Source organism: Arvicanthis niloticus, chromosome 21 (assembly GCF_011762505.2).
Source record: "Arvicanthis niloticus isolate mArvNil1 chromosome 21, mArvNil1.pat.X, whole genome shotgun sequence".
NCBI classification, from domain to species: Eukaryota; Metazoa; Chordata; class Mammalia; order Rodentia; family Muridae; genus Arvicanthis; species Arvicanthis niloticus.
In genome coordinates, this window is record NC_047678.1 from 28,772,326 (window position 1) to 28,784,607 (window position 12,282).

A 12,282-nucleotide genomic window follows, 5' to 3' on the forward strand; every position below is an offset into this window, starting at 1 on the left:
GGTATAGCTTTGTTAGAGTAGTGTGTCACTGTGGGCATAAGCTTTAATATTCTTGTTCTAGCTACCTGAAGTATTTTCCTAGCAGCTTCCAGATGAAGATGTAGAAATCTTAGCTCCTTCTGCACCATGTCTGCCTGGATGCTGCCATGTTCCCACCTTGATAATAGACTGAGCCTCTGAACCTGTATGCCAGCCCCAATTAAATGATGTCCTTGTAAGAGTTGCCTTGGTCATGGTGTCTGTTCACAGCAAGGAAACCCTGAGAAAGCTCTCCTCAGTGCTGCTTGCATGCCTGACACTTCCAAAACCATTTCCAATTTTTGTTTTAACTCTCAAGAGCCATAATGTCCTCTGTATTATGGTTCTGCATCTGCTCTGGCAGGACCCAGAGGTCTTTAATGACAGGGCTTAGGGCATTCCTGCTTCAATCCCAAGATGCTTGTGGGAATGGTTCAATCTTTCGCCAAGGAGAGAACTAACACTTTCAAGCAGGGGGCACCTAGAGCTGCCTTCTCCTACTGAGAAGAAACTTCAAGAAAAGCAGTGCTAAGTCTGGCTGGGCCCTCAGAGACCCTGCAGGAGCAGAGAACAAAAGGTAGCCACCTGTACACTTTGAAAAAAAAAAAAAAAAGACTCCACACATTTTATAATCAGAAAATGAGTTTATTTTGAATAAACCACTCAACTTAACTTTGTGAGATGACATGACCTCAACTTTTCTTTGAAGAAAGACAAGGATCTGGTCAGTTCATGAAAACACCTTTCTCTACCCTTTGTAGGGCAAAAATACCAAACTATACCAAACCAAACCAAACCCTACCTCTGCTTGACCTTTCAGATGTTCTGATAACATTAACAAAGGACAACCACTGAGGGTGCAAAACAAAGGTCTCCACAGGTGAGGTGCCACCAGCTACAGGTTGGCAGAGCCTCCTGCAGTGCCAAGGGTCAGGGTCACAGCTGAGGAGTGGATGATGGCAGCTGTGCAGTTCAAAAAGTACCCAAGGGGGAGTCAGGCTGCAGAGCTGCAACTCTGGTCCTGTCATGGCAGTGCCACGAACAGGACTTGATGGAAAGGTCTGTGTACACTAATACAGCATCACAGGCCACCCTGGACTCTGCAGCAGGTACACAATCAACTCCCATTGGTATTCTGGGTCCATTCACCATACCCCAAACTACTATTCCCAATCCACCTCACAATCTCACTTGTCAGGACGACATGAAGAGACAAAACCTGAGGAGGTGAAAGAGGATGTGCAGCTGGTCATGTACCCAAGAGTCACAGCTGTCACCTGACTTCAAGAATAACTCAATTTTACAGCTTTACATGGTACCTAGGAAACTGCTGACTGGAGGTGAAAATGTATGAATATCAAAGAATCTGCATCATAATATTCACAGATTTCTCTATAGGCTCTCCTAGGAGTTCAAGGAGGTCCTGTCAAGTATAGACAGCTCTGCCAGTCTCAGAGGGGAGGCACTGAACAAAGCCAAGGAAACCCCAGAGATCACAGATCTAACTTTTCAAAGGCCCACAGGACCAGGTTCAGGATAGGAAGGACACCAGGCAAGCTGCCTGTTCCCTTGCACTTGACTGTGCAAGAACTGGTCCTTTCTTCTGGCCAGCCCCTTCTAGTATAGGAACTGAGACCACAAACCAGGGATTCTCCTGGCCTCAGACTCCCAGACCACAGAGATGGGGACTTCTGGCAACTGCAACTAGGCAAAGGGAAACACACCCCACCCTGGAGCAGCTTCTGGCCACACTCTAGGTGAACATAAAAATAACTTGTGCAAACCTAGCTCTTGAGCCACAAGGCCCATGCCCTTGGTCTAAGAGCCATGCTGAACTCTGACCTTGTGAACTCTGTTCATAAGAACACAAGACAGTGACTTGGGTCAGAGTACACCACTTGAATACTGGATCAAAAGGAACGACCAAGGAAAAGGAAACTCATCTGGGGGAACAACGACTTTCAAAGGTGGATTTCTTATCTTTATGAAACAAAAGGAAGCACCATGCTGAACCAGTCTCCCAGTCCAGAGGTGCATTAGCTCACCTCTGCTGTGGATGCTGGTCTGGGTGGCCTGACTCAGGGAAACCTCACATTCAAGAATAAAAGCAAGCTTGCAGTGAGACCTTGCTCTGCTCTGTGCCTTGGCTATCCAGCTAAGGCCAGAGGTATGTAACTCTGTGCTGTATCCTATTATGCAGGCCAACTCAGTTCCCTATTCTGCCACCCGTGCTCTTCCCCAGGACTCCAGCTCCAGTCAAACATGATGCTGGAAAGCAGAGGCCACCCCAGGGACCCCGGCAGTGCAGACAAGCTGAGGCTGGGTGGGCAGTATCAAGTTACATTCTAAGTCAAATAGCTAAAGGGTGAAGCACTCCAATGCCAATTTATTTTAATCGGGCTCTGTGTTATCTATGGTTTGCCTCTTTTCTTTATAATCGTACAACCTTTGAAAATTACATAAGTTGTAATGATCTAATACTATTAATAGCCATTCAGAAAAAAAAAGTTCCCTCCCGCCCAACAACCATCCAGGGGAAATTTAAAGTCCTCACTAGAGGCCAGCTTAATTTAACATGGCCTCTACCCTGGTAGAAACAAAAAGCAAAAAGATGAGGAAAAAACAAATCGACTAAGAGGTGTGTTGCCAGTGTCTTTCAGGAGTGGGGCCCTGGCTGTTGCCTGGGTCGTGAAAGGCAGAGTCTGCAGCATGCAGTACGGTAGCCGGGTGGCCTCACAGCTACATCTTCCTCACCCCGGCACATCCACAGCCCAGTTTAGGTGTCGTGAAAATCCTTTAGCAGGGTTCTTCTCCGCTGCTCTGCTATGTGCATCTGGTTTTCCAAGTCCTGAACAAACAACACAACAGGTTTTATAAGTTCCAATGCCAGGAGCAGAGAGTACACAAAGCCACAGGCAGCGTATCAGATGCTCCACGGAGTCTAAATACCTGCCCTTCCCAATACAATCACTGTTAAAATGACATCCTTCCCTTACCTGAAGGAAGGCAGCAAGCACTTACCCCTCTGTCGTAGCTGTCTGCACGCTCAACCTTCCATGAAAGGTTTTCGATCTCAGCCTCCAGTTGAGCCTGCTGGTATTCAAACTGTATGGGCAGAGCAGGAGGGTCAAAAGGAGAGAGGGCTGTAGCCGGGCAGGGCCTGCAGACGGAGGGTACACGCAGCACCTCAGGCTCCAATTAGCAACCAACACGCCTGACACTGTCCTCAGCCTGCCACCCTTTATGCCCAGAGCTGGAGAACAGCATCCAAAGACCTTCCAGAAGAGAGGAGCAAACGGCAAAGCAACATGTGCCATCCCATCCACCACCAAAGGAAGGTGAGAAGCTTAAAGCCACAGGAAAAATGGTCCCAAAACATTCGGACAGATACTGCCAACAGTTAAGATGATATTGTCAAGATAATGCATTTACTCCACAGTCATCTGGCCAACAAAGCCTTCAAACGCGGTGTACAGAAGCCTCTCAGCTGGTGAAATGTACACCGAGAATGTACACGAGGCCTTGGGTTCAGTTCCCAGCACAACATAAACTGGGTATGGTAGCACACCATGGTACAGTAATCCCATAGAGAGTATCAGAAGTTCAAGGTCCCCTCCTTATTAGCAAGCTTGAGGCCAGCATGGGCTACATGAAACCCTATCTCCAAAAATAACTAACCAACCAAGAAAAAAGAAAAGAAGAGAAAAGAAAAGAAAAGGAAAGGAAAAGAAAAAAAGAAAAAAGAAAGAAAGAAAGAAAGAAAGAAAACCAAACAGAAAAACACCCTTTGAAAAAACCAAACAATTTGCCCTATGTGGTGGTGTGTGCCCGTAATCCCAGCACTAGAGGCAGAGACAGAAAGGTTTTAAGTTCAAGGATGCCTGGGCTAATTTTTTTTAAGACTCAGAAGAAAAAAATCAAATTGTTTGACTTAGTAACAATAACACCTGAGGAATAAAATGCCACACAAAAAGACTTTCCTTAGTCTTACTTGAGACAATGAAAGTGGAAACAGTTGTCGTCTCAAATGACACACTAAGGAAGGCATTTGGAGCATTTATGTAAAGAAGAATTCAATCTGGTAAGCCTGAGAGCCTAGACGGTGACAAACTTGTAACAGTAAGATACAAGCATGCATCTTTGTGCTCTGGTTTCTGAGATAAGGATTTGCTATAGTCTAGGCCGGAAGGAAAACTTAATCCCTCTATATCACTATGGTTACAAAGTTTGTGCAACCATAGCTGTGTTTTCCTTGTGCTGAGATGGAATCTGGGAGCTCATGCATGCTAGGCAAGTGCTCTACCACAAAGCCTTAATGAACTTACAACAGAGTTTTCCATAGCATTAATTTTAAAGACTAGAAAATGCATGACATAAATGCTATATTTTTCCACATTTAAGAATATATAAAAATAAAAAATTTTATCATCAGCAGAAACAACCATATCTAAGAAGAAGAACTAAAGTAAAAACAGACAACTATAATGTAAGGATGTGTACGATATGACCACTGACTATTCAAGTGATCACAGACTTTTTGAGGCCACTGATCTTTAAATATCATTGTTTAAGGGATCAGGTGCATCTGGTTATTATAGCATCTGAGGTGCAAAGCTAGAATGGATTTTTTTTTGAGTACACCATTGCTCAGACATTCCAGACAAGGGCATCAGATCCCATTACAGATGATTGTGAGATGATTAGAATTCAGGACCTCTGGAAGAGCAGTCAGTGCTTTTAGCCACTGAGCCATCTCTCCAGCCCTAGAATGGATATTTTTTTCCCCCGAGACAGGGTTTCTCTGTGTAGTCCTGGCTGTCCTGGACTCACTCTGTAGACCAGGCTGGCCTCAAACTCAGAAATCCGCCTGCCTCTGCCTCCCAAGTGCTGGGATTAAAGGCGTGCGCCACCACTGCCTGGCAGAATGGATTTTTGCAGTAAGAGTTTTCACTGTTTTCTCCCAATGACAAGGTCAGGACTATGTTCACCTGTACAGTGCCTGTAAAAATGGGCCCCTTTAAAATTGCATGGAACAGCAGAAAGGCAGTTATGGCTTACCAGCTTCTTCCTGGGACCGGATTCCATGTAGTATGCATATGGATAGGTGTATTGCAGGGTATATCGACACTATAATAGGAAAGGAAAAAAAAAAAAAAGAAGAAGAAGAAGTTTTATCTTTGATTCTACTTGACCCACACATTATTAGGTGGCTCTTACAATTCATATCCAACCATGCAAATGGGACTTTAGACATGGGGACCTTAAAGAAACAAGGCCAAACTACAGAGATGATGGACTACAGGAAGACAGGGAAACTGGAAACAATGGTCACAGAATCACCACCCTTCATATTGATTAATCGCCACCAGTTGCCTCAGGGCTTTTCTGTGGTCATTAAAATCTACATATCTCAATAGTTATCAATTATATACTATCTTTTCAGTTATCCATAAATGGAACAAAGAAGAAAAAGGCTTTAGTTTTCTCTGTTGGCAGACAGTAAAACTGCTCAGAACTCTCTTAGACATCTAGCAAAGGGCCAAGACTTCTGGTATTTTCAGCACAGGGAAATGTGGCCCCACAGACATGAATGCAAAGCTATGCAGGGCACCAAACTCCTCCTTCCTTCTCCCTCCTTTCAGAGATGGCCTCCTACCCTAATGTTTGCAGCCAACAGGGACCAGTGATGGAAGAGTGAGATGGTGGATACCTTGGCTAACAGCTTGGCAGCATTCTGCAGGTACTGCCAGTCAATCCACGTTCCCAGATTGTTCATAACCCTCTCTTGAATCTTCTCGTGAATCCGCTGGTATGTTTGTGCCTCCAGCTGCAAGCTTTTGTTGTGATTTTCCCACTACAAAGCAGAGAAAGAAGAAAAAATGCAGAGTCCCAGGAAGGTACAGAGGTCAACACAGAAATTTAAGACAAACACTGGCTGGTAGGCCATGCCCATAGATTGCTCTATCTTCTTATGGAACAGACAGACCATGATTCATCACTCAACTAAGGGAATATCCCATCATCCTGCACAATTGAAACCACATTTGTAGGAGGCAATACTCAAGCACGTGACTGGAGCCAGTCACTGACCTCCACATATGCACACAGCATCCCAGTGCTCTTATGTCAGCAGGCCAAGTGGAGAAAGCCAACCCCGAAAGGGCTGGTGTAAGATAGGATACCTACCCTCTCAAAGTAGAACAAGTACTTCTTGAGGGCCTCCCTGGCCTGTGCTTGCTGGCTCTGGTTGACAATGTCAGGATTCTCCTTGTACCGGCTACATTCATAGTACTCACTACCATGGGTCTTCCAGTCTCCTAGACACATCCAGCAGAAGTCTGCACAGAAAGAAGGGTGAAGTCCTTTATCTTCACAAGACAACCACAAACTCCTCCAAGGCACAGGCAGGAGAGCAGGATGAAGGGGTAACCCAAACACAGACTCCCAAAGTTGCCTCTCTGGAGAGGGATATACAACTCTCACTCTTGTCACATCTCCTGTCCCCAGGCTTGTTAGCATAGCCAATGGCCTATGAATTCCAACAGCAAACATCATATACCTTACTATGCTGGACAAGGTCACTGGTCAACTCTGTCAATACCATTTCAAGAAGCAAAAATGTGCCTAAAAGCATCTCATCTGGTCATCTAGAACATAGGCTGCCTATAGAGATGGCTCTCCTCATTACTTCCCAGGCTTACGATTCTTGCTTGCCCTAAGATCTTTACACACAAAACTGAAAATCAAATTTCTTCCTTTTTTGGTGTGTGTGTACCTACGTTCATGTACATACACTTTGAGGACAGAGGTCAATCCTGAATGTTGTTCTTCAGGTGCTTAGTCATCCCTTACCCCACCCCCACCCTTTGAGATAGGTAAGCTCTAGGCTAGGCTAGCCAGCAGAAGTCGCAGGAATCCACTTGTCTCTGCCTCCCCAACACTGAACACTGAGATTACAAATATGTGCCACTATATATACCTGCCTTATTACCCAGGTAACAAATGGGTCATGTCACAATTGTGAAACTGAGAACTGTGTGAGAGACTATCTGAACATATCTTCAATTTGTAGGAATTTGATCTGGCAGGAAGAAAAAGGAAACTACCAGTTTGTAGCTCTGTAAACTGGTCCCAATGGATCAAAGACAGAGATCGCTCTCGAAGAAAAACTTTTAATTCTCTTGTTATCTTTCTGTTTTGGGAAAAATAAAAAACCTTGAACTGAGTGTGTTGGCACATGTCTGTAATCCACCCACTTGGGAGACACAGATGGAGAACTGCTGCAAGCCCGAGGCCACCCAGGCCTACACAGCAGTCCCTGCCCATAAAGAAAGATAAGGAAAAAAGTCTTGTTGGATGACTGAAGATCATGAGGTCACACCAAACTTGACTTTTAACTACATATGTCACCAGGACAGTAATGGAATTATAAAAGAATGTTCCCACCCCCAAATCAAAAGCCAGTTACAGTGATCTTAAAGTGATGGAGACTCCCCTTTGATTCGCCGATTTGTTATAAAAGAACTCACTAAGAAGTAATGGAGATGAAAGCACAAGGAACACAGACCATGCCCCTGGACCAGGCCTGAACTCACCATGCTTACACTTGGAGCATTGCTGTCAGAGAGAAACAGAAGAGAACACATTTAGGAAGCATACTTTAACCAAGGACTCCATGTTTGCAAGCAAACTACATCTTCTGCTCACCATGTGATTGCAGCCTCCATTCTTCTCGATGCAGATGTTGCACTTGGGACACTGAGGAGACAGAAGGTGCCATTAGGCTTACACATCACCAGCCCGGTTCTAAGAAACACTACACACAACTCCAAGCACCCATGCCCAGTAGCTCATGGCAAGCACTTCTGGGGAGGAATGTCTCACTTAAATGTGGCAGGTCGCTGAGGCTGGAATAGCAATACAAGGAAATGAGGTCAGCATGCTGGGATCCGAAATAAGTCCACTGTCAGCTGAGGTTCACTAAGTCCTCCACCATCTGTCCTTGCTATGACACCACTCAGATTAAGCCCAGGCTGAGGCAGCAGAAAGCAGGCCTGCTGGGAGAAACTAAGTCCTGCTCAGCTTGCTTGGACTCTAGCTTCCAGAAGAGGGTGTGGAAACTGCCTCAAAACTCTTCTCACTTGAAAAAGGACAGCAAGCCTAGAGTAAAGCAGAGCCTCCCCTCAGGGTGAAGCAATCTATGTGTGATCCTGACTGAGTCAGTGAGCAGCTACACAATGGGGCCTTCTCCCAGGGTTAGTGTTAGTGAACACTGAGACTGTCTGGGCTTGTATTATATAGTCTTGCTATTTATGAACAATGCCAATTAACCACTCCACTTCCAGGGCTATCAAAACTTAGTAAATATCAACAAAAATTAGGGTTTTATTTTTCTAGTTAGATCTCCTTCAGATCAACTTTTCTGAGTATTTGGAATTTTATTAAAATAAATGCATCTGGAGCTGAAGAGATGGCTCAGCAGTTAACAGGACTTGATGCTCTTGCAGGGGATCAGAGTTCAATCACACAGTGGCTCAAAATCATCCATTAATTCTAGTTCCAAAATATTCAAAAGGCACATAAGTGGTGCACATACATATATTCCGGTAGAACATTCATACATAAAGTAAAAATAATTATATTATCATTATTTATTTATTTATTTTTGGAGAGAAAATTTCTTTATGTAGACAGATCAGGCTAGCCTCAAAGTTCCAGAGACCCACTTATCTCCGCCTTTGGAGTGAGCACCCATGACCAGCTCTAAAAATTAAGAAAAATTTATCCAAGGATTAAAAATTGATAAAACTATACTAAGCATGGCAGAGTGTCCAGTCTCTAGTCAGAGCCCTAGGCAGGCTGGCTGGCTGGCTCTCGCTCTCTCTCTCTCTCTCTCTCTCTCTCTCTATATATATATATATATATATATATTCTCTCTCTCTCTCTCTCTCTCTATATATATATATATATATATAGTCTATGTGTATATATATGTATGTGTATATATATATATGCATGTGTACATATACGTATATATATACACATACACACACACACGTTCTTCTCTCAGATGGCTAATCTACAGGGAGAGCTCTGGGCTGCATTACTTAGGAAAGATCCAGTACAGGCAACATATAGTCCTTACGTCTTTAGTGTGAGCACTAATGTAGTTAGCCGTTTCGGAGTCATCTGCACACTTGGTGAGCCATTTCCGGATTGTGGCGCAGTCTGTGGGAGCGTGATACATCTGTCGACACTTGAAACTTAAAATTGGAAAAGAAACACATTCAAATAGTCGTCAGGTCAGGGTTTCCTGTTTTAAATTTTCCTCTTGTTTGAATTAACAAATTCGAAGTCAGGGATTAGGCAAAATCATTTCTCTAGGTCTTTGGGACTCACCTAGGATTATAATGAAACACATTATGCTTCTTGATCTTGAGCCCAAGATACTCTCAACAGGCTCACAGAAGTTAGCTTCTCCTTAAGTCCCTTGGATGGTATTAACCCCTTCCGAAAGGAGTCAAACAGCCCAGTTTCCTTTTATTCCCCACCTTCTGAGTTGCTGGGGATTAAACTCAAGGCCCTGAAGTTTACTATGAAGCTACAATCTCTGCCCCAAGGCCATTCACTGCCCTGCCCCTCTTTCATCTGGTGACCTTTCTGCATGTACTGCATTACAGGCATGAGCCAACATGTCTGGCTCATGTGATGAGGGGCTTAAACCCAGGGCTTTATTTGTTATACACACACTCTACCAACTGAGCTACAACTTTAGCCATGAGCTCAGCTCCTTGAAAAGCAAGTGAGGTAGGAGTACCTTCACTCAGGTTTAAGGTAGGACTGAGACTTTGGGGAACTTCTCTACACCTTCTGGCTAGATGTGTACATAAGGATGCACAAATACCAGCACTTGTAAAGTCCGAGGGCACTATCATATGTGAAAAGAAACTGATAGGTGGTAATGCACATCTTTAATCCCAGCACTTGAGAAGCCTAGAGGCAGTTGGATCTACAAAATGAGTTTGAGGACAGTCAGTGCTACAGAGAAACCCTGTCTCAACTACCCACACTCCTCCCCAAAAGAAATTGAAGCTTAAAAAAACCAAACCTAAACAAAGCAAAGCCAGGACTCTGGTTTTCGATTTCTTTTTGTACAAGTGAACAGTAAAGGCCCCCAAGGCAGCCAACTACTCAGTTCTCAGCTTTTGCTGGGACAGAGTCCACTCCCTATTCTGAACAGCAGAAGATACACACATTTCCTGTGAAGCTTCTATGAAGCTGGACTGTCAGTCTTCCAGGGAGCTGCAATCAGGACAAAGCTGGATCTAAATTATGGCTCTGTTATTTTTTGGTAGTTAGTAACCTTGTACCTTGGTCTCCTGACATAGAATACTAAAATGGTGACAGCAAATCTCACAGCTGTGATGATGCAGGGGAATGGCTTGTCACTTGGAATTTACTGAATGAGGAGAATCTCAGATGTAGAATTCACCCATGAATCAGTTTTATACAAGTCAGCCAGTGTCAATGGCATGGCACATGAAGTCAATTCTAGCACTACTACCAGCTAGGGAGGGTAGATCTTCGTGATCTTTGAGGACAGCCTGGTTTACAAAGTAAGTTCCAGGTTAGCCAACGTTACATAGCAAGACCTTGTCTCAAAACTAAACAAAATAAGACAAACAAGGTCCTGGGTTCAACTCTTAGCACCATATAAACTGACCATGATGACGCAACTCTGGAATCATAGCACTATGGAGGCACAAGGAAGACCATCAGATGTTCAAGGTCATCCTTGGCTATGCTTTGAATCTGAGGCCAGCCTGAGCTAAATAAGATCTTGCCAAAAAATCTATATAAAAAAAAATTTTAAATGTAAAAATTAGCTTAAAAAAAGTTCAAAACAGAGAAAAGATGAAAAGTGTTGAAGTCACTGCAAACAGCCAATAAGGTAGACAGTGTCTGGGTCTGAGTGCAGCACAAACCTAACACACTTGCCAGGAATCTGCCACTTCCTTGCCTTCAGAGTCTGTTCATTTACCAAAAATACGTTGAGGAACATGAAATGCTGGGCACAAACCTGGCCACCCAGAGCTGTACTCTTCTAGACAGATGTGCCAACTCTCCCAACCCTGTCCTCACACAGAGCCACATACTCTGGAGGAAGATGGGCCATGAGCCCAGGACTGCTCAGCACTCACTCTCTTACCAGAAGACCTCGTTGCACCGATTGCACTGCACTCGGCGAGCTCTAGGCTCCTGTACCTGAATAACCATGGGGCAGTCTGCACCAGGGCACAGCTGGAGCTGGTAATGACTCTGTAAACACAGCAAAGGGAAATGATGAAGAGATGTAACTGCTGTGTCTCAGACTGCTCAAGTGCCACACTTCCAGCTGATGACCTATATCAAAGAACTAAACAAATTTAGGATAGACGTTGTGAAGAACAGATATTAACTAATTACTACAGAGAATCTTTCTTTAGCTTAAAACAAGGAGCCACTAACTCAAAGTTATTTTATAAGAAGGTACAGAAGTATACCTGCAGGCTGGGAAAAGATGTCTGCCTGTAGCTCCAGATACTTAGCTACTTGGAAAACGAAGTCAGGAGGATTGCTTGAGTCCAGGGAGTTTAATCAAGGGGATCTGGGTCAACCCAGGGAGAACACAGCTCAGTTACCCGTGCATCTGACAGCTCGAGGACTCAAAGACCCTCAATGATCTATCCGCAGGAACAAACTATGCAAAGGAAAGGCCTTGCGTTTATCCTGCATATGTGCAGGACAACAGCCAATCCAATAAGCTTTGAAACTAAGTCACAACAGACAAAGTTCAAAATTATGCTGTACAGAATCTGCAAAGCTGGACAGACTGACAGCCTAAAAGGAAACAGAATATACAACTGGCCATAATGGTATCCTGAAGAAATTTTCAAATTGTTAAAACCCAAACTAAACAGCCCTTCTCTGCGCTGAATTGTAGCGAAAACCAAATGGAATAGCAACTTTTGAGCTATGTCTGACCTGTGCTCACCCCTCAGATAAGATGACTTGCTCAGCTTGCTTAGTCACCTGTGTATCGAATGACAGGGATGACTGTCCACATTATGGCAGTGAAAACCAAGACTCAGGTAAACTAATGAGCAAGTGGTCTCATAACAAGGAAGCAACAGATCTGAGATTTAGATAGCATTTTTTCTGAGCACAAGGTCTTTATCAGTTTTAAAAATTTAATTATGCATCTAGCATGGGAAATGAATAGGT

At 44.0% G+C, this 12,282-nt stretch overlaps 1 protein-coding gene across 6 annotated transcripts in view; it reads right to left on the reverse strand.

Moving 5' to 3' along the window:
* Nucleotides 1-642: 642 nt before the first annotated feature.
* Arih2 (ariadne RBR E3 ubiquitin protein ligase 2) overlaps nt 643-12,282 on the reverse strand; it is a 54,145-nt gene continuing 42,505 nt past the window's right edge. For 3 of the 6 annotated variants that reach the window (XM_076917355.1, XM_034483655.2, XM_076917357.1), the window contains 9 exons: nt 11,228-11,337; nt 9,164-9,281; nt 7,726-7,776; nt 7,548-7,635; nt 6,205-6,356; nt 5,729-5,872; nt 5,077-5,145; nt 3,040-3,123; nt 643-2,866 (listed from right to left, as the gene is read on the reverse strand). In XM_076917355.1, coding sequence (XP_076773470.1) covers nt 2,795-2,866; nt 3,040-3,123; nt 5,077-5,145; nt 5,729-5,872; nt 6,205-6,356; nt 7,548-7,635; nt 7,726-7,776; nt 9,164-9,281; nt 11,228-11,337 — 888 coding nt within the window. In that variant the 3' untranslated portion in view covers nt 643-2,794. Of the gene's footprint in view, nt 2,867-3,038; nt 3,179-5,076; nt 5,146-5,728; nt 5,873-6,204; nt 6,357-7,547; nt 7,636-7,725; nt 7,777-9,163; nt 9,282-11,227; nt 11,338-12,282 lie in introns of those variants that run through there. The other 3 variants (XM_034483656.2, XM_034483658.2, XM_076917356.1) reach the window with 2 other exon arrangements.